Raw genomic sequence first — 27035 nt, forward strand, 5'->3', positions numbered from 1 at the left:
ATATGTATATAGCATAGTCGAAGGATGGAGGGTAGAGGAAGCGCTGGGTCTTGGAGATAATAATTACCGTCTAACTTTTCTCCCTTTAAACGAATTGCAAGACTGCTGTCATTTCAGTTCAGTGAATATCTGAGTGGCTACAAAGTACCAGGAGCTGTGCTAGGCAATGGAGATCCAGGTTGGGCAACCCTAATCTGAACACCGAAAATGCAAAATACCCCCAAACCTGGAAACCTTTTGAGCACTGGCAGGACACCACAAGTGGAAAATTCCACACCTGACCTCATGCAGTGAGTCGCACATATTATTAAAAATATCATATAAAATCACTTTCAGGTGATGTGTATGAGGCGTATATGAAACATAAATGAACTTCGTGTTTAGACCTGGGCCGTCCCCAAGATATCTCATTATATATGTGCAAACATACCAAAATCTGAAAAATTCCAAAATCTAAAATACTTCTGGCCCCAAGTATTTCAGATAAGGGATACTCAGCCTGTCCAGATATAGGCTCTACCTCAGGCAGCAAACGGTATGAAAAAAAGATCATTTCAGTGCAGTTTTTTATGTGGTAGTGTTTAAGGACTGCAGCCCAAACTGGATATTGATATGGCAAAATAATATTCATTTTCATGACTGTTTTTCAGATATAATTCACATACCATGTAATTCATCCATTTAAAGTAAATAATTCAGTATTTTTAATTCTGTTTACAGAGTTGTACAATCATCTCTCCAATCTAATACTAGAATATTCCAGCCTCCCTGCAAGAAACCCCATACTCCTAAGTGATCACTCCCCATCTCCCTTCATTCCCCATCCCCAGCCTGAATTGAAACATTGCTGTCATTTTGGTTCAGTGAATATTTGGCTGGCTACAAAGTACCAGGAGCTGTGCTAGACAATGGAGATCCAGGTTGGATCTAATCTACTTTCTTGCCACAGATTTGCCTATTCTGGACATTTAATACACATTGAATTATACACTATCTGGAGTTATTTTTACGACCTTAGCAAAATGTTTTCAAGGGTCATCACACTGTAGCATTTATCAGTACTTCACTCCTGCTTATGGTTAAATAATATTCCATCGTACAGATGCACCAATTTTATTTATCCATTTCTCAGTTGATGAACATTTGTGCTGTTTCCACTTTTGGGCGATTCATTATGAATAATGCTGCTACGTACGAATTTTTGTGTGGACATATGTTTCATTTCTCATAGGTAGATATATAGGAGTAGAACTGCTGGGTCATATGGTAGCTACGTTTAACATTTGGAGGAACTGCCAAGCTTTTTTCCAAAGCAGCTGTACCACTTTACAATCTAATCAGCAATGTACGAGGGTCCCAATTTCTCCACATTCTCAACACTTGTTCTTGCCTTTCTTTTTTATCACAGCCATTGTAGCAGGTATAGAATGGCATCTCTGTGATTTGTATTGATGTTTCCATTTCCCTAATACCTATGATGTTTAACAACTTTTCATGTGCTTACTGGCCATTTGAATACCTTTTCTGAAGAAATGGCTATTCAAATCCTTCTCTTGTTTTTAAACTGGATTGTCTTTTCATTGTTTTGTTGTTGTTGTTGTTGTTTTGTTTTTTTTTTGAGACAGAGTCCTGCTCTGTTGCCCAGGCTGGAGTGCAGTGGCATGATCTTGGCTCACTGCAACCTCCGCCTCCTGGGGTCAAGCTATTCTCCTGCCTCAGCTTCCCAAGTAACTGGGATTACAGGTGCACACCACCACGCCCAACTAATTTTTTGTATTTTCAGTAGAGACAGGGTTTCACCATGTTGGCCAGACTGGTCTTGAACCCCTGACCTCAAGTGATCCACCAGCCTTGGACTCCCAAAGTGTTGGGATTACAGGCGTGAGCCACTGCGCCTGGCCTTTCCATTGTGTTTTTAAAATTCTTTATATATTCTGGATACTAGTCCCTTATCAGATGCATGATTTGTAAATATTTTCTTCCATTTTGTTAGCTGCCTTTTTACTTTTTTTTTTTTTTTTTTTTTTTTTTTAGACAGAGTCTCACTCTGTCACCCAGGCTAGAGTGCAGTGGCATGATCTCAGCTCACTGCAACCTCTGCTTCCTGGGTTCAAGCTATTCTCCTGCCTCAGCTTCCCAAGTAACTGGGATTACAGGTGCACATGACCACGCCCAACTAATTTTTTGTATTTTCAGTAGAGACAGGGTTTCACCATGTTGGCCAGACTGGTCTTGAACTCCTGACCTCAAGTGATCCACCAGCCTCAGCCTCCCAAAGTGTTGGGATTACAGGCGTGAGCCACTGCGCCTGGCCTATCCATTGTATTTTAAAAATTCTTTATATATTCTGGATACTAGGCCCTCATCAGATACATGATTTGTAAATATTTTCTTCCATTTTGTTAGCTGCCTTTTCACTTTTTTTTTTAGACAGAGTCTCACTCTGTCACCCAGGCTAGAGTGCAGCGGCATGATCTCAGCTCACTGCAACCTCTGCTTCCTGGGTTCAAGCAATTCTCCTGCCTCAGCCTCCCTAGTAGCTGGGACTACAGGTGTGTGCCACCATGCCCAGCTAATTTTTTTTTTTTTTTTTTTTGTGACAGAGTCTCGCTCTGTTGTCAGGCTGGAGTGCAGTGGCACCATCTCAGCTCACTGCAACCTTCGCCTGCCCGGCTAATTTCTGTATTTTTAGTAGAGATGGGGTTTCATCATGTGGGCCAGGTTGGTCTCGAACTCCTGACCTCGAGTTATCCATCCACCTCCACCTCCCAAAGTGCTGGGATTACAGGCGTAAGCCACCATGCCTGGCCTTCCTTTTCTATACATTAGAAAATACAAAAGTAGGAAGTAGTAGGGAGGACTCAGGTTCACTATATTGGTTCAGGAAGGAAGCAATATAATCCACTCATCAAATATTTACTGAGCACCTAGTACATGTCACATACTATTGGAAGCATCCAAACAGAAGGAGCAAAACAAGACAACAATTCCTTCCCTCCACATCCTCAGTGGTGGAACAAAGATCAAAGATCAGCCAGCCAACCAACAATAAGATACAGTGTAGCCGACTGTGGAAAGTGCTATGGGGAAAACAAAAACAGGGAAAGACATAGGGAGTGGTGGAGTTGCAGTAGCGATCAGGGAAGGCCTCCATGATAAGCCAGAACTGAGGCCCACTGGGGTGGGTGAGGGGAGGGGAGGTGTGACCCAGTGGGTCCTGGGGAAGGAGTGACCCAAGTGTGAACCAGGAGTGACGCCCACCACCAAAGACCTTTCATAGAACAGTAAAGTGTTAAGAGCAAGCATTCCAGGAAGAAGACTGCCTGGGTTCAAATGCTAGCTCGGCATTTACAAGCTATGTGACCCAGGGCAAGCCACTTAACTTATCTGGGCGTCAGTATCCTCAAATGAAAAAGGGGAGCAATAACTAGTTCGTAAATTTCAGGGACTGAATGAATGTTACAATACCTGACACACAGTACTAGTCTAAAAAGTTTGGGTATTGTTCATGCTTTCTATCCCTTCAGGAGTGCTGTGTTCTCAGAAACTAGCAAGTGACTACTGAGTACCCTGAATTCCGGCTGAGGCACAGAGAAGCAGGCTTCCAAAGTCCTGAGGCAGTCAGCTCCCGTATGCTGATACAACCACACTGCTTGTAAGGTTTCAGATGGCTTCATCACCACAGAATAAATCTTACTAGCTTCCACTCCAGAATCCACACTTTGGAGAGCTGGCACTGAATGCTAATTTTTTTCCCCAAGAATCACTCAACTGGCAACTTCCTCACTGCTTCGTCTTATTCCTAGAAGTAGCTGAGGCTGTGTTCAGACAATCTGGCAATTAAAGAAACCCATTCTCTCTCTCATAGGAGAGTGCCCGAAGGTGTTTTTCATTCCATGAGGACCTTAACCGGCCAGATGAAATGGGGCTGTCATGTTTCAATCCATCTGATCTAAGTACTCAGCTAATTTTTTTTTTTTTTTAATTTAAGAAACAGGGTCTGGCTCTGTTGCCCAGGCTGGAGTGCAGTGGTGTGATCATAGTTCACTGCAGCCTGGAAGTTGGGATTACAGGTGTGAGCCACAGCACCCTGCAAATTTTGACAGGCATTATTTGTCAATATGTAACAAGTTTTATAATTTTTATAGCTGACAACATAATTCCACTTTGGAGAACACATCCAAGGAAGTCAGTGCCTCCTTTGCCCCTTTCCCAACGAAAGTAATCTGTACAAAGTGATTCACAGCAGTGTTGCTAATAAAACAGTGAGAAATGGAACTAATATAAGTGTCCATCAATCACTGGATGATTGAGCAAATAACAGTTTCTCAACCTGAGGAAAACCCATGTGACCAACAATAATACATAAAAATAATAATAACAGCAATCATTTTCTGAACACTGACTACTAATGAGATAAGATGCTGGAGGCAGCCAGGCGCAGTGGCCCACACCTATAATCCCAGCACTCGGGGACGCCGAGGTGGGAGGATTGTTTGAGCTCAGGAATTCGAGACCAGCAGAGGCACATAGCGAGCCCCTGTCGCTACACAAATGAAATTAGCCAGCCGTGGTGGCGTGTGCCTGTGGTCCCAGCTACTTGGGAGTCTGAGGTGGGAGGGTTGCTTGGGCCCGGGAGGTTGAGGCTGCAGTGAGCTATGATCTCCCCACTGCACTCTAGCTTGGGCGACAGAGTGAGACCTTGTCTCTCAAAATAAAAATAAATAAATAATAAAAAAAAAGATGTTGGAAGCTATTATATGTATTATCTCATTGAAAATTTCTTTGTGAGATAGTTATTTGTTTCACAAATAAGAAAACTGGGGGCTCAGAAAGGTTCAAGCTTGTGTTTCAGGAAATAAAATAATGAAAAACAAATAAAACAACAAAAAAAAGAAAGGTTCAAATACCTTTAGAAAGCTGGTATTCAAACTAGTCCATCATGCACCAGATGAGTGACCTTAGACAGGGAACCATTCTGGGCCTCAGTTTTCTCATCTGTAAAATGGGGCAATGATACAGCACCCAAATCAAAAGGTTAATGTGAGGATTAAACTAGTTACCAAATTTAAAGTATTGAGAGTAGTCCTTGGCACCCAAAAATAAAGGCTATTTTCCCTACCATTAAGCCACAGACTTCAGTCACATCAATCTACTGCTTTCCTCCTAAACACATCATGTTCTTTCACACCCTTCTTGCCTTTTTCACACGTGTTGTTTTTCAAGTCTACCACTGACTCACTGTGACTGCATGTTATTAATGTGAAGCTCCTTAGAGCAGAAATTCCATCTGCAGTTCTTTAGGGTATGGAATGCTGATTTGCTTGATAAATATTAAACCAAGGACCATTGCCTAAAATTAGTCATTTTAATAGCTGTACTGACATAACAAAGTTCAAGGTGACTCTTTAAAATGCATTTGTTGCTCCTTTCCTGTTCATTTAAATGCTGACTTCTAAGAAAAACTAAAGAGTTAGAAAGCTTGCTTGCTTTCTTTTCTTTTCTTTTCTTTTTTTTGAGACACAAGACACAGTCTCACTGTGTCATCCAGGCTGGAGTGCACTGGCATGATCTTGGCTCACTGCAACCTCCACCTTGCCGGTTCAAGCGATTCTCCTGCCTCAACCTCGCAAGTAGCTGGGATTACAGGCATGCACCACCACGCCTGACTAATTTTTGTATTTTAGTAGAGATGGAGTTTTGCCATGTTGGCCAGGCTGGTCTTGAACTCCTGACCTCAAGTGATCTGCCTGCCTTGGCCTCTCAAATTGCTGGGATTACAGGGCCACCACAGCTGGCTGGGTTAGAAAGCTGTCTTAAAACAGAAAAGAGAGAAAAAAAAGGAGGGGGGGTGGAGGAAAAATAATAAAAATAAAAAATAAAAAAAGATAAAGCTTTCTCCTTCCCAGTTTGCAGCCTCTCATCCTCCACCTACTCTCTTCTCACCCATAATTTATAATAATACTGACCTCAGGGCAGTCAAAGTAATCCTAAAATACTATATAAAATGTAAAGGATTGTTATTGCTACAAATAATACCAATCTCGCCTCTGCCTAAGTAATTACTGGCAGGAACTTGTCCAACAACATGGACAGACATGGTTTTTCTGTTCCTTTACCTGCCCACTCCCAGGAAAAATACTGAACTTCACAGATTAGGGACCATATATAATCTCACAACTGGAAAAAGATGGACAATGCAAAGTTATAAATAAAAATGAGATTAGTAGACAATATGAATTTTGGCATATTCTCAGGGCTTGGGAGATTTGGGTGGTTTGCCAAGGGATAGAAACCAATCAATTCTAGGACACTGGGTTCTCAGAAGCCTACAAAAGTCAGGAGGAAAATGTGCCTTTCAACACTTTGCCTGGGGTAGGTCTCATACCTATGAAAGAGATCTACCTACAGAACCTATGTCATTTTCTACCTTCATCACTCTCTTCTAGTTCCAGCAAAAATCAGCTAAACTTGGTAGCAGCTTGAAGGCTAAATTAAAAGTCTTCAAAGAGGTGAAAGCAGCTATGTCATTTGGTAAATTTCCTGAGTAATATTCAGAATTTAGAAGGAACTCCCAGAATCCATCCAATGCTACGAAGATGTTGACTAGAAGGGAAGAAATGGAGGACTGGTAGTGGTAGGGGCAGAGTAGAGATCAGTCCTGCATCTTCTCCCACCAAGTCAGCTTTCATAAAAGGCTTCTGTTCCATCATTTTTCACAGGGGAGTATGGAAAGGTAATCACTCTAATAAAGTGACTTCCTTTGCTCACACAGTGTGCGTGTGACCTGCTCATTCCAGCACAGGGCCACGCCACTCTTTGCCCCTATGTCTTTTGTTGGATGGCAGGGAGGCTGCCAGGTGAAGCTGGAAGCACCCAGAGACCAAGGTTGCTTCAACGCCTTTCTCTACAGTGTTGCAAATACAGCCGTAGTCATGGTAGATGAATTTTGGGAAGATGGAAGAACAAAACCTCTAAGGTCTCTTACAGCATTAAATTTCCATGAAATCTTACCTGTCTGTACTGGGATTTGGAGACTAAGTAAACTGCTTTTCCAATGTTCTGAGCATAAAGTTCTTTGACTCATACTCAAAAATCGGGAAAGATGATTTTTTTTTAAGATGGTGGTTTTCAAACTTTTTAAAAAGTGGCAGAGCACTTGTTTTGTAAATGAAATCTTAAACGGAACCTTACTATAGTAAACAGATAGATGGGGGCTCCTCTGGTTGCAGCGAGGGTGAGTGGCCAGGGGCTCTACCCTCTCAGTTGACTCAGTTTGGGACATAATATGTGTGACCTACTCTCAAACAGTTTAGAAAATAAATATATATATAGTATGTTTACACATACAGAGAAAACAGTGGTTCTCAAAGTGGGATCCCTGGAGGGGCATCAGCATCACTTGGGAACTTGTTTCTAAAAATAAAAATTATTGGGCCCTACCTCAAACCTATTAAATCAACTGTCTGGGGTAGGGCCCACGAGTCTGTGTTTTAACCTGAGACTTCCTAGTTGTTCAGACACAGGCTAAAGTTTGAAAACCACTGATACAGAAACAATGAGAAAACAAATATGGTGCAATGTTAAAATTGGCGAATCTGGGAAAAGGGCATAGGGAGTTTTCTGTATTATTCTTGAAACTTTTCTGTAAGTTTGAAATTACTTCAAAATAAAAATTAACAAAAACAACAAAATTACCCTGGGACAATAAGCATGGAGATGTGGAGAGGGGACCCAGGAGGTAGGGAGGCAAATCACGAGGTTAGTGCAGGAACCACTCAAGAGGTGACGTGATTTACAACTAAGACTGTAGCAGCTCCAGGGCCGAGTGAGAACAGGATATCCACAGTCTTCAAATATAAATCTCTCCCTTGTAGAACATCTGGGCAGCAACCATACTAACCTGAATAGGAGAGACCGGCAATCTCTATGAAGAGGTCTTCTTCAGAAAAGCTTTCGGGGAGCATGAGGAAAGCAGCGCTCACAGCACTCTTCAGATTTCTATCCAGGGCTGATCTAAGAGTGAGATCCTCGTTCATTGAGATAATTTTCACCTGAAAGAAGCAGAACATTGGGAAGAAAAATTCCAGAAGTGGAGTATTGCTCAAGCATGGGTTACACATGCACTGGAACTATCTCAAACTCTTCCCACTGAAGATCTTGGAATACTGGTTCAGGTGACACAAAATTGTTCCTCTAATAAGTAATCCCAGAATCTCCTTGTTTTATGCCAAGGTCAAAGAAATCATGACACGGGAAAGGATCAAAATGCCAAAGAAAACAAATATTCTTCTTAAATGAGGAAATGCAGCATAGGTTTAGAAAAAGAGCAAAAGTCCTTTGGAAACTTTAATATTTTTAAATTTTATAATCTCACTGTCGTCACTTAATTTTTTAGTCGACAGAGGCATTTTACCTCTTTATTTAGACCTCATCTGTAATCTTGGACCATATCTAACATAGGAAGTTCATGCTCTATTTTGCACTTTCTAGATACATCGATTTTGAACTTGACTAAGGAAAAATGAAAGAAAACTAGCTACAGTAGAAAAAGAATGGGTTTTAGAGATAGGTATGGGCTCAAGTCCAGGTACTTACTAGCTATGTGAGTTTGGGCAAATGATTTGCATCAAAGAATCGTCACAAAGATTGACTATAATAATAAATGTAAAGTGCCTAGAATACTAGCAACTGCTTCGCTCAGAAAGAATTTTTCTCCTCAATACAGAGTAGAAGCTTCCATCTGAGACTTTCTGCAAATCCATTAAAATACAAAGAGTGACTGGGTGTGGTGGCTCACATCTGTAATCTCAGCACTTTGGGAGGCCAAAGCAGGGGGATCATGAGACCAGCCTGGGCAACATAGTGAGACCCCATCTCTATAAAACAAAAACAAAAACAAAAAAAACAAACACCTAGCCAGGCACAGTGATGCACATGTGTGGTCCCAGATACTCAGGAGGTTGAGGTAGGAATACAGCTTCAGTCCAGGTGGTTGAGGCTGCAGTGGGTTGCAGTGAGCCATGATCATGACACTACACTCCAGCCTGAAAGACACAGTTGAGGCCCTGTCTCAAAAAAAAAAAAAAAAAAAAAAAAAAAAAATACTAAGAGCTCCAGTCTGTTCTGAGATTCTTACTTTTAAAGATTGCACTGCAGTTAAGAAATGTGTTCAAATGCCAACTCCATCTCTTACTAGCTCTGTGACTATGGGCATAATTCCTTATCAGTAAAATGGAGTAAATAACAGAATCAAGCTCATAAGGCTGCTAGAAAGATCAAGTAAGTTACTGCACACAAACCCTTCAGTGAAATGAGCTTCCTTGTGTGTGCTTCTCAGTGCACAAGGCAAGAGCTTCTCTGGGCCAGGGGTTCTCATCTTTAGCTAGCATTAGCTTCACCTGGAGAACTCGTTAAAACGTGTATTATCGGATGCAACTCCCAGAGTTCTGTTTCAGGAGGCCTCGGTGAGGGCTGAAAAATGTACATTTCTAACAAGTTCTTAAGCAATGCCCAGGGACCACATTTTGAGAATTACTGCTCTAAGGTGCATACTTAGCACTGTCAAATTGCTCTTCAGAGTGGTTATACCAATTTACACTCATACTATGATCTTTTAAAAACATCATACTGTTTCTGATTGACTTTCTATACAAAGTAAAGGGTCTAGAAGTCCCTAATAAGGACTCTCATATGTCTAAAATATATCTACCATCTCCAAATCTTTTGGTACTATCGACACATTTTCTACCTATTCTAGAAAACAGGGCATAAGTTGCCTTTTATTTGTCAAATACAGATTAATTTCTGACAAAATTAAGATAGCACATAAAAGACACACTATGAGAAACTCCAAAATAAATATTAGAAAGCAAGGAAAGAGGAGAATGCTGCAGTATTCCAAGGCATAGCTTCTTCTCTTCTAATTGTAAAAAACAGTATTATAAAACATATAACTATTATTTTATAAATCAGGCTTCAGAATCTGAATTCTTTTACCTTTTTTCCCTACTTTTTTCTAAGGGAGTATTTGTAACATACAAACATCATATATGGTAGGTAAGCCACTTGATTCAATAACACCCCCTCCTCCCTTACAATTCTGAGGACTTAATGGACCTTAATTAAGCCTTTCAGCACTTAGGTGAGTTTAGTATTACTGCAATCATCTGCAGAGAGTAACCCATGACCAGCCAGGAACATGACTTGCCTACAGTTGCATAATGAGTTGACAACAAAAATCAGGATCACATTCTTTTACTTGGCAAATTCAGCTCTGAATATTCTGAATTATTCTCATGCATTCATTTAGGGTTATATTCTGGTTAACTTATCTTGAAAGATGATTAAAACAAATTTTAAGGTCCTATAAAAACACCTATGCTTATTCCTTGAATAACTTTCCTAAACCTTATAGAGTTGGCTCTTCGTATCTGTGGGTTCTGCACCCATGGGATTCAACCAATCACAGATGGTAAACATTCAGAAAAAAAAAAAAAAATCCACAAAGTTCCAAAAAGCCAATGTTGAATTTGCTGCCACATGCCAATTACTACGTTGAAGGCAGGCGAATGATGTGATGTGTAAGCACGGTATTAGGTATTAACAGTCATCCAGAGATGATCTAAAATATACAGGAGGATGTGCATAGGTTATATGCTAATACTAGGCCATTTTATATCAGAGACGTGAATTCTGAGGGTGGGTGCAGGTCCTAAAACCAATCCCCATGGACACCAAGGGATGACGGTATTCCATACTGAATGATTAATCTAGGAGGGCAACTGCTTCATCTTACTGACAGAAAACTTAGGCCTGGAGGGGTTAAAGGGGTTAAAAGATTTCTCCAAGAGAAGTAGTGGCGAACTGGACCGGGATCCAGTCCCAGGATTCACCCAGTGCTCTTTCCACAACTCTGTGATGTCTCTCTACTTCCACATTCCCGTTCTTCATCCCCACTCGTCACACATCCTTCTCAATAATTCTTCACCTCTCTGTTTTTGATGGCTTTTACAGAAGCCCAGTGAAATTAGAAGCTATTTTGAGATGCTAACAATTCAAGATGCAAAGAAAAGACTAAGTTTTGGGAAATTTTCCCAGTTAACAAAATACCACTTGTTCTCCAAGGAAGCTGTTCTACATAGGCTGTAAGAAAGCAGTCTGTTTGCTATTTAAGGTTAAGAGGATGAAAATAAAAGCATCCTTACTCAAAGGAAAAATGTCAGTTCGGAAGATTCTGCTACTGTGCTGATCTGGTTCTTCAATGAAAGGTGAACTAGGAACTTGTCTCAGCAGCACTGTTATTTGTTGTTCAGAGTGAAAAGCCAGTGAACTCTTGGGACACTGCCAGAGAGGCCTGGGAAAAAAAGAAAGTGCTCAGATTTGTGAATAGCTGTTTGTATCTTACTGGGAATGCCCCGACCTGAACTGCATAGATAACATTAGCACGACTGCCAGGGAGGAAAATCTTTACTGGAGAGAAAGGGGCATTGCTTAAAGGGACTTTCAAAGGAGATATTTGTGAGTACCTTTCAAGACAGGAAAAAAGAGAAAGTCACATGTGGGCTCCTCTCAAACTGTCACAAGAAGAGACTACTTGAATTGCAGAGTGAAGTTTTAATCACAAAGACCACAGCCCTACCTACTGTTCAATTACTCAACCGCCCACCAGAACTTTTCCATTCCAAACGACCAGGAGGTTTAACTCTTCTAAACAGTCACTGCTTAAGGATGAAGAAGAAACGCTGAACATTAGAGCTGGATGAAACCTTACTCAATATCTACCTGCTGGACTCTGGGCTCTTCGAGGACAAGCAACATGGTATCATTTTTTAAAATTCCTTTGGCATACACAGAGAAGAAACAGTTGTCTTTTGAATATAGAAATGAATGACTCAATCTGTGCATTTCAAACGCTAGCGGCCCAAACATTTGCTTATAGTAGGGCAGAGCCAAAACTAGTAAGCCAGGTTTTCCAACTCCCAGTTTAGGGATCTTTTATACCACTGGGGGTTTTTCTAACCACACAAAAAATTAATCAACAAAGCTACAATATGGTGATGGTTGAACTCTGAATATAGTAAAAATCATTGAATTGTACTCTTTAAATGGTTGAGCTGTGTGGTATGCGAATTTTATCTCAATAAAGCTGTTATTAAAAAATAGGCCAGACATGGGGGCTCATGCCTGTAATCCTAGCACTTTGAGAGGTTGAGGCAGGTGGATCCCTTCAGCCCAGGAGTTCAAGACCAGTCTGGGCAACATGGCAAAACCCCATCTTCACAAAAAAATATAAAAATTAGCTGGGCATCGTGGCACGTGCCTATAGTTCCGGCTACTCAGGAGGCTGAGATGGGAGGATTGGTTGAGCCCAGGAGGTCGAGTAAATTGTGTTCATGCCACTCCACTTCAGCCTGGGTGACAAAGCAACACTCTGTCTCAAAAATAAAATTAAAATAAAATAAAGCTACGTTACTAAAAGGCAAAATATATTGCAGTGAATACATTAAATCAAAATCCTCTTAACAAGGTGGCAAAAAAACCACTGCATGTCAATATAAATGTCTTAAAAACTCAAGCACAATTATTTATACACTAAAAACAATGTAAAATACAAAAATCCAAAATTATGTTAACTAGGGAAATAACTATTAATTATTACTTTAGAGGTTTCTTGGCTTAAAAAAAAGTTTGGTCACAATGCTATATTAAACACTTTAAATTCCATGGTTTTTTACTTGGGAAAATATTAGTAAACTCAGAAACTTAAGGTTGTACTGGAAATAAAAATAGGGTATTCCATCAATTATGAGGTAAGTTAATGGTAAAGTATGATAAAAATTTAATTTACACTCAACTTTTCCCAGAAAGTCCATCTTTTTAAGCAAGATACTCAAATATATATATTTGGAGACATGGTCTTGCTCTGTCACCCAGCTTGGAGTGCAGTGGCATGATCTTGACTCACTGCAACCTCCACCTCCTGGGTTCAAGTGATTCTCCTGCCTCAGCCTCCCTAGTAGCTGGGATTACAGGTGTGCACCACCATGCCCGGCTAATTTTTGCATTTTTTAGTAGAGACGGGGTTTCACCATGTTGGTCAGGCTGGTCTCGAACTCCTGACCTCAGGTGATCCCCCTACCTCGGCCTCCCAAAGTGCTAGGATTATAGGCATGAGCCACCGCACTCGGCCTATATCCCTTTTAAAGACTTGAATTACTAGTGATTGAGAAATTCTATTTCAATTTGCAAGATGCAAGACAATTCTGGGGCTTTAGACAACATAATTTAATGTGATTCCTTTTAAAACACATAAAGATAAAGAATTCATAATCATATTCTCATAATTCTTTCTTAAGATATTTACCCAACTTTCTTGTCCAAGATACTACCACCCTCTTTTCATTAGATTTGTTCAAGTCTGATTAATATTTGCTGCCACCTAGAGGTACAGATAGTTTGTTTAAAAATCATCATTCTGGTTAACAGTGATTTCCACATGTTGAAAATTGGGAGCAAGGTAGAAGAGAGAGTTAATTTGCCCATTTATCATTCTCAATTAAAAAAATATGTCCATCACTTTCAAATGATTTTATGATACCCTAATTTTCTTGTGCTAGAAGCATAAAAAGCCTTAGAAAATAATCATTGCTATCAGTAACATTTCCTTCTCCAAGTCAGCTGAGAAATGCAGAGTTTTGCATGAAATGAGCATGGGTGCTACTACTTGTCTTGAATTGCTGTTTTTGTTTTATAAGGATATAACAGTTAGATAAAACCTGAGGTCATTTCCAGTGCTTACATTCTGAGATTTCATGGCATTTCAGGTTTCTAAAGCCTTTTTTAAAATTTTGAAACATTCTAAGCATAAAGTATAATACAAAGAACAATACAACATTTTAACATTCAATTTCATTTCTATCTCAAAATAACTGAGATAAGCAAAGGCACGGAGAGAAGGCAAAGACCATTTTCTGAGTGTCTACTAAGTACCAGGCATTTCAGAACCCTCTGAGGTCAGCGCCATCAGACTCATCTACAGATGAAAACACCCCGAGGCTTAGGGAGACTGTCAGTGGTGCAGGGTCACAACATTAGGAAGCATCAGAGCTGGGATTCTAACCCTACATCTGTTGGATTCTGAAACACTGAGTTCTTCCCAGCAGTACTACTCTGCTTCCAATATTCCTTTTCCTTTTTTTTTTTTTTTTTTTTTTTTTGAGACTGGGTCTCGCTGTGTCACCTAGGCTGGAGTGCGGAGTGCAACGGCACGATCTTGGCTCACCTCTGCCTCCCAAGTTCCAGCGATTCTCCTGCCTCAGCCTCCCGAGTAGCTGGGATTACAGGTGCATGCCGCAACGCCCAATTAATTATTGTATTTTTAGTAGAGATGGGGTTTTGCCATGTTGTTCAGGCTGTTCTCGAACTCCTGGCCTCAAGTGATCTGTCTGCCTCAGCCTCCCAAAGTGCTGGGATTACAGGCATGAGTCACTGCACCCAGCCCTGCTTCCAATTTTCAATACCTTTGTGGACCTTTATTCTACAGATAACTGAAGTTCAGAAAGATAAAACAAGATGCCTAAGTTTATGTAACAGCTAATAGGTGGCAGGACTGAATATGACTCAAGGCTTCTAATTTCATGTCCACTATTCTTCCCATCAAGCTATATATTACATTTTTGTTTGTTTGTTTTGAGACAGAGTCTCGCTTTGTCACCCAGGCTGGAGTGCAGTAGCGCAATCTCGGCTCACTGCAACCTCCACTTTCCGGGTTCAAGTGGTTCTCCTGCCTCAGCCTCCCGAATGGCTGGGATTACTGGCGTGTGCCACCATGCCTGGCTAATTTTTGTATTTTCAGAAGATCTGGGGTTTCACTATGATGGCCAGGCTGGTCTCGAACTCCTGACCTCAAGTGATCCACCCGCCTCAGCCTCCCAAAGTGCTGAGATTACAGGCGTGAGCCACCGTACCTGGCCCATCTTTTGTATATTTAAAACAAACAAACAAAACAAAAAACAAAACAAAAAAACCCTTGGAAATAAAATATTTACAAATTTCCAACTGCTCAATTATGAGCTTTACTAGTCATCCAACTTAGAAATGAGAAATGTATCTGTATAGACATGAAATTTCAGTAAGCCTATCATTTCTGGACTTTAAAAAATGTTTTTAATTAAAGTAAAAGTTACAGTGAAGTGCACACATCTTAAAGGTACAGTTTGATAAATTTGTCCACGTGTATACCTGTGTAACCCCTGCCCGGATCGAGTGTTTCTGGACATTTTAAGGAGCTACACTATGAAATTGTAAGCCCAGGTGCAAAGCAGGAGAATCCAGACAGCCCATGCACATCAGTAAAGAGATGTTTATGACACAAACCAGTGAGCTAAGGCTATGGAAATCTGTCATTTTTCCCATAGATAGCTACAGAAGCAGCACATCACTGTTGGGGGAGACACTCGAGAACAATCCATCGGCCTCCTGTGGAGCCTGGGACCCTCTCACGCACGGTGAAAATCTTCCTTATAGTAGGAAGTGTGAGATTAGCAACTGTAACTATTTAACACAGTTCTCAAACTATGGAAAGACCCTTTCTCAGAGCACAGACTGATTATCTGGAAAAAAAAAAAAAAGAAAAGTGACATTGCAAATACTTGTTAAAAGTTTAAGTTCTCTCCCACTTTTTTTTTTCCTGTTTTGTGTTTGTTTCCTGTTTCTACTAAAGCCCAGGGAGAAGCCGACTCCCCACAGCCTCCTCTAACTGTGTCCCAAAAGAGCTAAGACAATAGAGAAAGCATCACCACTGGCCTGAGAAAGAGAATAAAAGGGATGGGAACACCAGTCCCTTGGAATGACTACTTGGTGCATTCATTTATTCAATGGTTACTGAAGGATCCCACGACTCAGGCACTGCCCTTGGGATGCATCAGTGGACAAACGGTGCCTCCATGATACATGTCCTAGCAGACAAGGTGACTGGGTGGTGCTAACGGAGGCTCCACTGAGGCACCAGGCACCTCCTCTGCCACCCTTCCCAGCCCAAATGGGTCAACTTGGAGCCCGATCCAGTCATTGGAGAATCTTGAGGGGGAGGGCAGCAGGAGGGAGAGTGGACTGTGACCCGGCTTCTACTCCCAGCACTTCTGACACCAAATGTGGGTGTCACACCAACCAATTCTCCAGCCCTCCAGACACCAACTGAGTGTCCTACAACTGAATTCGATGCTGACCCTAGCTACCTGGAGTCACAGTCAGATCCCACAGGTTATGGGCTCAGTTCCACAAGCCTCCCCCACTTCAGACACCAATCACAAGTCCAGGCTGCCTGTACTCTGATCGTTCACTAGAAAGGGATGGGGGCTACTTCCCCTTTCCTCTGGTTTCATAATTTGCTAGAATGGCTCACAGAGCTCAGGAAGGCATTTTTTTTGTTGTTGTTGTTTTTAAGACGGAGTCTCACTCTGTCGCCCAGGCTGGGGTGCGGTGGTGTGATCTCGGCTCATTGCAATTTCCATCTCCCAGGTTCACGCGATTCTCCTGCCTCAGCCTCCCCCAGTAGCTGGGATTGCAGGCATGTGCCACCACGCCCAGGTACTTTTTTTGTATTTTTAGTAGAGACGGGGTTTCACCACTTTGGCTAGGCTGGTCTTGAACTCCTGACCTCAAATGATCCGCCCTCCTTGGCCTACCAAAGTCCTGGGATTACAGGTGTGAGCCACCACACCCAGCCGGGAAGGCACTTTTCTTGCATGTACTTGGTTATTATGAAGGACACAACTGAGGAACCGCCAAATGGAAGAAATGCTTGGCAAGATATGGGGTAGCAGAAGGGTGTGGAGCGCCACGACTTCTCCGGGCACGTCACCCTCCCAGCACCTTGATGTGCTTACCAACCCAGAAGTTCCCAGAACCCCCTTTTTTTTATGGAGGTTCCACTGCCTATGCACAACTGATTAAATCATTGGCCATTGGTGATTGGCCCAATCTCCAGCCCTTTTCCCCTCTGTGAAGGTGGGAGTAGGGGGCCTGAAAGGTCCAGCCTCTTATCACACGGCTGGCTCCCTGGCAACCAGCCCTATCCTGAATCTATCTAGGGGCCCATCAAGAGTCACTTTATTAGTATAAACTCAGGTACGACTGAAAGGAACTTGTTATGAATAATAAAACACCCTCTCATCCCTAACACTCAGATATTCCAAAGATTTTAGGACCTCTGAACCAGGAGCCCAAGGAAAAAAACCAAATACATATTTCTTCTTATATCACAATAGAATATGTGGATATTATTTGGCAATAAATTTTATAGGGAATAGGAAGAGTCAGAAACTCATTTCTATTTCCAGAGTTCCATCTCATTGCAATCACAATGATCAAAGTAAGGTTAGGCTCAGAGAGGAAAGGCATCCTTAACTGTGCAGCCTATAAAACACTCACCGGTTTTTGGAGTCGTCCAGCAATGTATAAGTTATTCCAGTTGAGGAGATCTTCAATCAGAACGTTAGTGCTAATAACTCCATATTTGATAAGCTGAAGGAAAAAAGAAATGGCACAAAAAGGAGTAAAATACCATGTTATTGCTTATACAAGTATAAAATATAAGGAAACAGATAAAATTCTTGACCAGAGCAGTACCTTGATTCCAAAGCCACTCAAAACACCTGACTTGTGAAAACACACATCTCCACCAAAACTTTTGAGAGGTTAAGTGTCCAAGACTGATTTAGCCCCTAGGGTATGTAAGGGGAGGTTGCAACTGTCTTCACAAGATTATAACAGAGAAGTCTAGCATGGCTGACTCCATCTTGCTGCCAGCCTCACAGGCTGGCTATCCAAGCTCATGCCTGGGCATAGGTCAAGCCAATCAAGGGGGAGGAATATAGTTTATAGTTTAATTTTAAGGCAAGGATGATAATAGTCCCTCCCTAAAACTGTTCCCCTCCCCAGTCCAGAGCTGAAATCCCCTTTGTAAAACTAATGAAAGTCCACAAGATTAGGGTTATGGGAAGGGCCTGAATTCTGCTAAAATGTTGGGATAGTTTCTATGATGTCTTACTGCTCAGGAGACACGTGTCCAGAGGTCCCAAGACTTGTGAGTTCTCCAATTAATCCTATAGATAACATCACTACTGTAGAACCTAAGATTGGTCTTTTGAGATGTTTTCAGACTTTTGCATTCCAGCAACTGACTGACCCCACCCAGAACCATGACTCAACACTCAATTGGTCCTGTTGCCCCTCCCTCAGCAAAAGGCCCACTCAGCCCATGAGGACTGTCTTCCACACCTGTATGATTGCATCCCCAACCAATGAGCAGCACCCATTCCCTAGTCCCCTGCTCACCAAACTATCCTTCAAAAACCCTAACTTCCGAGCTTTCAGGGAGAGTGATCTGAGTGACAACACCAGTTCTCCTGTGTGCCCAGCCTCACATTAATGTTAATTAAACTCATTTTTTTTTTTTTAAGATGGAGTCTCACTCTGTCACCCAGGCTGGAGTGCACTGGCGCAATCTCAGCTCACCACAACCTCCACCTCCTGGGTTCAAGCCATTCTTGCACCTCAGCCTCCTGAGTAGCTGGGATTACAGGCACGCGGTACCACATCTGGCTAATTTTTTGCTATTTTTAGTACAGACAGGATTTCATCCTGTAGGCCAGGCTGGTCTCAAACTCCTGACCTCAGGTGATCCACTCGCCTCGGCCTCCAAAAGTGTTGGGATTACAGGTGTGAGCCACCATGCCTGGCCTAATTAAACTCTTTACAGCAATACCACAGTCCCAGTGAACCGATTTTGTCCATGCGACAGGCAGGAAGAACCCACCAGGCAATTACAAGGTGACCACTATTTCAACTTAGGTCCATGTGATGTTAAAGGTGGAATGGCTCTTAGATGCTATCTAGTATTGGTCCTCAGTGGATTGGGAGTAAAAAAAACTTGTCCTTCCCCAAAGACAGTTTGAGAAGTGATAATTTAGTTCATGTTCCTCATTTGAGAAATAAAAAACCTAAAGCTCAGAGACAACAAATGACATGCTCAAGGTGGCACCAGTAGTAGCAGAGTCAAAACTAGGTCCCAGAATTTCAGTCTGGTCTTCCAATGCTCTTTTCATTACAAAGTACAAGAAATTTTCCTTTAATTAGAAGTTTTCACTGACGTGCTTTACATAGTGAATTTCTCTTTTGCTACTGACTATTTCAAACACTTTTGTAATTACAAAGCAATATCCAAAAATAAAACTTCTTTATTCATGCTAAAAAAAGAAATTATAGTTCAGCCCATTTCTATTTTTTTTTTTTGAGACAGAGTCTTACTCTGTTGCCCATGCTGGAGTGCAGTGGCATGATTTTGGCTCCCTGCAGCCCTAACTCCCTGGGCTCCAGTGATCCTCCCACCTCAGTCTCCAGAGTAGCTGGAACCACAGGCATGCACCATCACGCCTGACTGATTTTCGTATTTTTTGTAGAGACAGGGTTTCACCATGTTGCCCAGGCTGGTCTTGAACTCCTGGGCTCAAGCAATCCATCCACCTTGGCCTCCCAAAGTGCTAGGATTACAGGCATGAGCTGCGGTGCCCGGACAGTTAAGCCTATTTCAATAATAATTTGTATAAATCCTGTAGATTTCCCAGGTTACAAAGTCCCATTTGCATAAACAAGTATCTTCAGACCCACTTTGCTGAACCTCAGTATCCAAACAGCCTTCTCAGGCTGCAAATATATAAAAAGCAGTTAAAAATTATCAATTAAAAAGTAGTCTTTTGGTATATAATTATGCCCAAACATTTGGTCACTGGAACTTATAATATTGCTTGAAAATTACTAATTACAGGTAGGTTTGGCATAATATTAACTGTGGAGATAGAACAAAGCTAAGTGTCCTGCATGACTCAAGTGGATGCAGAAGGCTGTGCTGAGTGTCAGCTTTTTTCCCCCAACTCCAGCAGCAGCACTGCAGAAAGCCCTTCTAGCTGCAGACAAGTAACCACTGGGAGGTAACAGAAACACCACGGGCCTGGAAGTCAGGGGACCTATTGCAAACTAGCTGCACAACCTTATGGAAGTCATTTCCTCTCTCTGAACTTCAGTTTCCTCAACTGCAAAATACAGGTGAAGCAGGGTTGGATCTCAACCGGAAAAGCAAATATATGGCCCAAGGGGTATGCAGACGTCACCAGTCAATAACAACACTCACTCCTTAGCCAAGTTCAGACAGACCTTCAAATCCTTCTCAAGTCAGTACTCCAACCTCCTGCCCTTTAAAGCGTGGGCCTTTGACCAATGGCATTGGCATCACTTGGGAGCTTATAACAAATGCAGAATCACGCCTGTAATCCTAGCACTTTGGGAGGCCGAGACGGGTGGATCACCTGAGGTCAGGAGTTCGTGACCAGCCTGGCCAACATGGTGAAACCCCACTCTACTAAAAACACAAAAAATTAGCCGGACATGATTACAGTAGTGGGCTCTGTAATCCCAGCTACTTGGGAGGCTGAGGCAGGAGAATCGCTTGAACCCGGGAGGCGGAGGTTGCAGTGAGCAGAGATCGCGCCATTGCACTCCAGCCTGGGCAACAAGAACAAAACTCCATCTCAAAAAAAAAAAAAAAGCAGAATCTTGGTGGGGCATGGTGGCTCACACCTGTAATCCCAGTACTTTGGGAGGACTGTTTGGGGTCAGAAGTTCAAGACCAGCCTGGGCAACATGGCAAAACCCTGTCTCTACAAAAAATACAACAATTAGCCAGGCATGGTGGTATGTGCCTGTAGCCCCAGCTACTTGGGAGGCTGAGACAGGTAGATGGCTTGAGCCCGGGAGGCAGAGATTGCAATGAGCGGAGATGGTGCCACTGCATTCTAGCCTGGGTGACAGAGCCAGACCCTGTTTCAAAAAAAGAAAAAGAAAAAAAAAAAGCAGAATCTCAGGTTCCATCTCAGACCAACTGAGTCAGGATCTGCATTTAAATGGGATCTCCAGGTGGCTCGATGCCTGTCAAAGTCTGACTGCCTTGAACAATGAGTGGCAGAGCTGGCACAGCAAGTGAAACCCATATGTCATCCCTGGCCCAGGGAAGCTCTAGGAAGCATCTGATTTAGACCCCTACTGATCCTTGCAGGTTGGGGTTCTGCCTAGGTCTTGACAGCTCTCTTGGAGACTGCGATGCTTCAGCTGAAAGACAGTTCAGCAAAGTTCCTGCTGTCAGATGACCCACCAGCAGGAATCCATGCAACTTACCTGCTCTCCAACAGCCCACTGTCAAATTCCACGCATCTCCTGGCACCAAGAGGTTCCCGTCTATCACCTGACACACATGCTCTCAATCACCTGTGATATCCTCTTCACTTCCAACTTCTTCCTGGGGGTGTCTGCCCCTCCTTCTAGATAAAATCAATCTCCAACCTGACCCTAAATTGGCCTGCCTATTCCTCCCACTGACCAGACCAATGGTTCTAGACCAGCAGCTTCAGCACTGTTTGGAAGTGTGTTAAGAGATGCAAATCTTCAATCCCTACCCCAGACCTAGTGATCAGAACTCTGGGGGTGGGGCCCAGCAATCTGTGTGTCCAACAGACACACAACCTAGGGGATTCTGATGCACACTAAAACTTGAGAACCACTTGGCCAAAAACAAAAAAATAAAGTCAGTGTGGCCGGGCTCAGTGGCTCACGCCTGTAATCCCAGCACTTTGGGAGGCTGAGGCGGGCAGATCACCTGAGGTCAGGAGTTCGAGACCAGCCTGGCCAACATGGTGAAACCCTGTCTCTCCTAAAAGGTGGCACACGCCTGTAATCCCAGCTAACTGGGAGGCTGAGGCGGGAGAATCACTTGAACCCGTGAGGCGGAGGTTGCAGTGAGCTGCGATCACACCACTGCACTCCAGCCTGGGCAACAAGAGCAAAACTCCGTCTCAAAAAAATAACAAAAATAAAATAAGTCAGTCACACCCAACCACCTCCTCACACTGCAATGACAGTTAATGGGACATGAGGAAGGACTCCAGTCCCTGCTCTGTCCCCAAGTTCAAGACGTCTGGCAGGAGTGTGAATGTTTCCTGACTATAAGAATATACATACTACAAAAACATACATATTTCCCGACTATAACAACGTCCAGCAGGAGTGTGAATGTTTCCTGACCACAAGAACATACATATTTAGCTGGCACTCTAATAACCCAGGTAAATAACCAGCCAAGTTAAGACAAAGGCCAGCAGTCACTTACCCTACCATTACACATGATCAATGAATTGTAGTAAACTCCAGCGCCATAGTTATTCTGGATGGACGTGATAATCTTGGGCCCTAAAACTTTTAGGAAAGAGTAGTGACTCCAATTTTTCTTCAGGTTCTTTGAATGCCATGCGACAGGGTCATCTACTGTGAACACAAAGTCCAGCATAGCATTCTGTGGAGTGAAGAAAAAAGAATAATTTCAGTATTAATTCCTAGATAGGCAGCAAGAGAGCATGGAAAAGCTCTAACATACTACGCAATTATCATCAATAGTCAGAAGGCCTGGTGCTGTCATCAGAAACGTGAGCGAGTCTCTGGAACAAATATGAGCTTTGTTTTCATCAATGTAATAATAGCAAACACTTCTTTAACATGTATTGTTGTGCCAGCATTCTTTAAACACTTTATGGGTAACATACGCAGTCACTCCATTTATCCTCAACACAACCCTACAAGGTAGCTACTGCTATTATCTCAATTTTATAAGAAACCAAGGCACAGGGGATGCTCTTTGCCCAAGGACACAGAGCTTGTGAGTGGCAGACCTAAGAGGTCTGGCTCCAAACTCTGTGTGCTGAACCACTGCACTACACTGCCTTTCACAAATGTAGCTAAATGTGCTCCGCTTTTCTTCCAGATCAAATTAGCACCACCTGGATAAACTCTACAAAATACTATATAAAAGGAAGTCAGTTATTTTATCTCTTACCCATTCACCAACCACTTATTGAGTACATAAGTAATGAACTCTGACAGGCCCTAGGGTAGAAGTATAGAGCTCAGAGTCTACTGGAGAGAATAAACAAATTATCACTACATTGACTTGATAGAGGAATGCAAAATGTACTAACTGCACTCAGAATAGGGATCAGATCAGGGGCACAGGAGGGAGAAATTCTCCTAGAGATGACAAATCTGAGTCTTGAAGGACACGTGAGTTAAACAGACTTGCTGGAAGCACTGGGGGAAGCACAGGGAAGGGTAGGGAGCCGTGTTGGAGGAAAGTGCTCTGTGGATATGGGAGCCAGCATGTTCTGGAAGCTGCTGTCAGATATGACTGAAATAGAATATTTATGCGGTGGGAGATGAGATCAGAGAGGGAGGCTGTTTGCCATGCTAGAAAATTTTCCTGCAGAAGAGCTGACTGGAAAGAAGAGGGACTAAGGGGGTGGGGGGAATTAGATCTGAAGCCATGGCAAGATTCCAGGGGAGAAATGAAATTATATTAGCTAAGGCACTAAGGATGGGGACTGATGTGAGAAAGATGTAGGTGTTGGAATCTACAACTTGTTCACTTGAATGTAAGGAATCAAAAGTGAGGGAATGGGAAGGAAGGACCTTTTCTTGCAGGGAATTCCAGGTCTACTCAAAGGAAAACCTCCATGGAAGAATGAAGAGGTGGCCATCAGGAGGCTAACGCCTGCTCTGTAGAGTGTGACTCTACAGACCACTGGGGACACTTAAGATTTGGTGGCGAGGCAGGTATGGAATAAACATGTCTTTAAAAAATGTGTAATTATGTTAAGGTATATTCGGGAAAAATAACTAGCCTATAATAACCTATAATTTCTCATATGCTGCCAATTTAAAGAAAAATATTAAATAGTAGTGTAAGTGGGAAACAGAGGAAATCCAAGCAGCAGCATAGATGGCCTCACCAGGAAGTGAACAGGCAGGATGTTAATCAGAAGACAGACTACAGCCAGGTATCCAGACGCAGGGGGCCCCATTAAAACCTGCACACTGAATTCTGCAAATTACAAGGAAAACTGTACCCTTACTGAGGCTGTGCTGAGCCAACTCTGAAAAGTAACAATGCCTAGTCTCAAACAGACCCTTGTTAAAAGTGCTGAGCGAGGGTAAATATACTCGTCACGCACTAACTTTTGACGTTAGTTACTTTCACTGCACCTGCCCTGGTCCTACAACCAGTCCGCCAACTTCCTGAAGTCAGAAGATCATTTTCATTTTCTCCTACATTTATAGAGGTGACTCTCAACAAACTTGGCTGCGCATTAGAATCACCTGGGACGTTTCTTAAATTCCTGAAGCCCAGGCCTCATCCCAAACCAATTAAATCAGAATCTCCATCGGCGGAACCCGAGCATTAGGATTTTCTTAAAAGCTCCCCAGAAAATTCCGATGTCCAGCCGACTGAAAACACTGAAAGAACCTGATAACGATTTCTTTTCCTTTCTTCCACTTGCCCCTGCAGCAGTTTTTCCTTCTGCCTAACTGCTTCTCCTGCTCTAGACCCACGTGGATTCCTAAGTATCCCTTCAACACCGTCGCTTCAACTCGCGCTGTCGTTATACTAGGAAGGCAGGCCTATGGTTCACTCTGCTAGTGGACACGTGGAGTGTGCAGAGCGGACAGGCAGCTCTCCGGCTCTGAAGGAATCGAGGGCAAAACGGGACTCGTGAGAACAGACAGTTCCCCGTCGTGGGGCTGCCCGGGCTCACCTTCTGGTCTGAACTGGGCCCTGCCTGGCGGTACACCCCGGAGCCGTAGACGAAAGCCAGACTCAGCTCCTCGGGGAAGTGAGACAGGATCTTGCGGAAGGTCACCCACGAGCTCTGCAGCGTCTGCAGCGCCATGGGGTCGAGGCTAACAGGGGACACTCAGCGCAGCAGGGCGAGGACAACCGGGCGGGGAACAGACACCGGGTAGGCGGTTTAGGGTGGGAAATGGAAGTCGGAGACTGGATCGAGGGACACAAGGCTGAGTGTGGGGTGGGACTGCAAGGACAGGCAAGGATTGGGGCGTTGGGCCACGAAGAGCAGCTGCAGCAAGACGCAGCCCAGATAGGCTCGGGTGGGCGGCGGTCGCACCGGCAGAGCTTCCGTCCCTTGCTACGCCCCACGCACGCACAGGCGCTTCCAAGACGCAAGAGGCGGTGCTCGCCTTAGTGTGGGGAACGCGAGGCTTTGCATTGTCCCCTCGTGGTCGGAGGAGTGCCCTACAGGCTGGCGACTAAGTTGCGACTTGGACAAATCGGCGGAGGCGAGCGTCACCCGACTCCGCGGGCCCTGAGCCTTGATATCCTCTGTACTTCTCTCTTCAAACTACGGTTTAAAGAATGACTATAAAATCGTGAGCGTATTGAAGGTTTTTAAGCGAGGCGACACTCACATAATATGGAAGTAGCCGTTCTGAAATGGACAGTGTAGTAGCATTTAGTACCTTGACAATACTGTGCACCCATCATCTCTCTAGTTCCAAAATTGCAGATTTCGAAGATTTGGAAAAACACAAAATTAAAATGATGCCCAATCCCGCCATGTAGAGAATACCACCGTCAAGATTTGACCGAGACTTCTTCACGCTAAAGCCCTTTTCAAATACAAGGGTGGATATGGGAGTGCGTGGTAAAGGACTGCACAGACGTTCTCTGATACTTGCATTTAATTTCAAGGGTGGATCATAGTTTTTGCCCCCTTGCCTTGTGGAATGGTCTCACAAAGGGTGCTTCAAATGCAGTTTCTGGAGGAAACAGGACCCTAGGAGTAGAAAAATCTTACAGCTCTCCTCTTTGTATGACTGGAGAAACTTGCTGAAGATTACCATTCAGGAGGTGGTTTGACTTCCAGGACAGAAACTTTTTCAACTACCCTCTCCTTCCTCCCCAAAATACACTACCTCTCAAAAATAATAGAAATAGTAATAGCTAACATTCAGGTAATGTTGACACATTTTCACATGCACTTCTCACTGAGCACCCTCTAGTGCCCTGTGGCAGGAGGGCCTTGGTTTTACTGATGGCCAAGCTAAGGCTTAGAGAGGTAAAGCCAGGTGATAGGATCACATCAGCCTGTGGCAAAACTAGAGCTAAACCCAGGTCTGGCTCCAACTCTGGGATTTTTTCGAAAATTCTGCTCTGTCCTTGAAGGGTTTTGAGCAAGGACTTATGTAATTCACATGTTAGCCTGAATTGTGGGGGACTGATTAGACAGTTGTTATCATAGTTCCCCCATGAACTGGAATCGGCTAGGCCAAGGTCTTAGAAGCAGGGATGGGATTAAATCAATTGGAAAAATGATTACTTGCACTCACACTCTGGGCCTGCACTGAGATGAAGAGATCTGAGCTGCCTGCTGCCCTGCAGGAGCTAGGGGTCTATAGAGGAGAGGAGACAGACCTGCAAATCAGAGTAGAATTTGGGTAATGCAGCCAGGTACCCAGCGCAGTGCGGGAATGTAATGTCCCTCCAGTGGGAATGTCAGTCAGTTCTGGGTGTTGGGGAAAGGGACCAGAAGAGGTTTCACAATGATGGCATTTTGAGCCAGGCCTGGAAGCTGGGTAGGAGTTTATCAGGCAGAAGATAGATGGGAAAATTCAACCAAGAAAGAATTGAAAGGACTCGGTGACAATAATACTAATAATAGGTGTCATTATTAAGCACTTAGTATGCCCAGGCACTTTTTAGACTTCTTTGGGGCTTTTCTGTTTTTGTTTTTTTTTGAGACCGAGTCTTGCTCTGTTGCCCAGGCTGGAGTGCAGTGGCACGATCTCAGCTCACTGTGACCTCTGCCTCATGGGTTCAAGCAAGCATGCCTGGCTAATTGTTGTATTTTTAGTAGAGACAGGGTTTCACTGTGTTGGCCAGGCTGGTCTCGAACTCCTGACCTCTAGTGATTTGCCCACCTCAGCCTCCCAAAGTGCTGGAATTACAGGCGTGAGCCACCGCACCCAGGCTTTTTATACTTGTTTCTTTTCATCACTCCAAAGATCCTATGAGGCAGGTTCTCTAAGATGATGATATTTTTCATATGAGGAAACAGAGGTCCTAAAAGGAGCAGTAAATG

The 27035-nt window shown here is 43.2% G+C and overlaps 1 protein-coding gene across 6 annotated transcripts in view; it reads right to left on the reverse strand.

Moving 5' to 3' along the window:
* The window catches only part of TAMM41 (TAM41 mitochondrial translocator assembly and maintenance homolog), a 124780-nt gene extending 99669 nt beyond the window's left edge, over nt 1-25111 (reverse strand). For 4 of the 6 annotated variants that reach the window (XM_034955801.3, XM_055109497.2, XM_003826261.4 and 1 more), the window contains exons 1-4: nt 24693-25111; nt 22220-22402; nt 17434-17526; nt 7904-8054 (exon numbers count right to left, since the gene is read on the reverse strand). In XM_034955801.3, the coding sequence (XP_034811692.1) occupies nt 7904-8054; nt 17434-17526; nt 22220-22402; nt 24693-24827 (562 nt within the window). In that variant the 5' untranslated portion in view covers nt 24828-25111. Of the gene's footprint in view, nt 1-7903; nt 8055-11207; nt 11344-17433; nt 17527-22219; nt 22403-24692 lie in introns of those variants that run through there. The other 2 variants (XM_034955802.3, XM_057301598.1) reach the window with 2 other exon arrangements.
* Nucleotides 25112-27035: the final 1924 nt, after the last annotated feature.

The sequence above is a fragment of the Pan paniscus genome, chromosome 2 (assembly GCF_029289425.2).
Source record: "Pan paniscus chromosome 2, NHGRI_mPanPan1-v2.0_pri, whole genome shotgun sequence".
Lineage (NCBI taxonomy): Eukaryota > Metazoa > Chordata > Mammalia > Primates > Hominidae > Pan > Pan paniscus.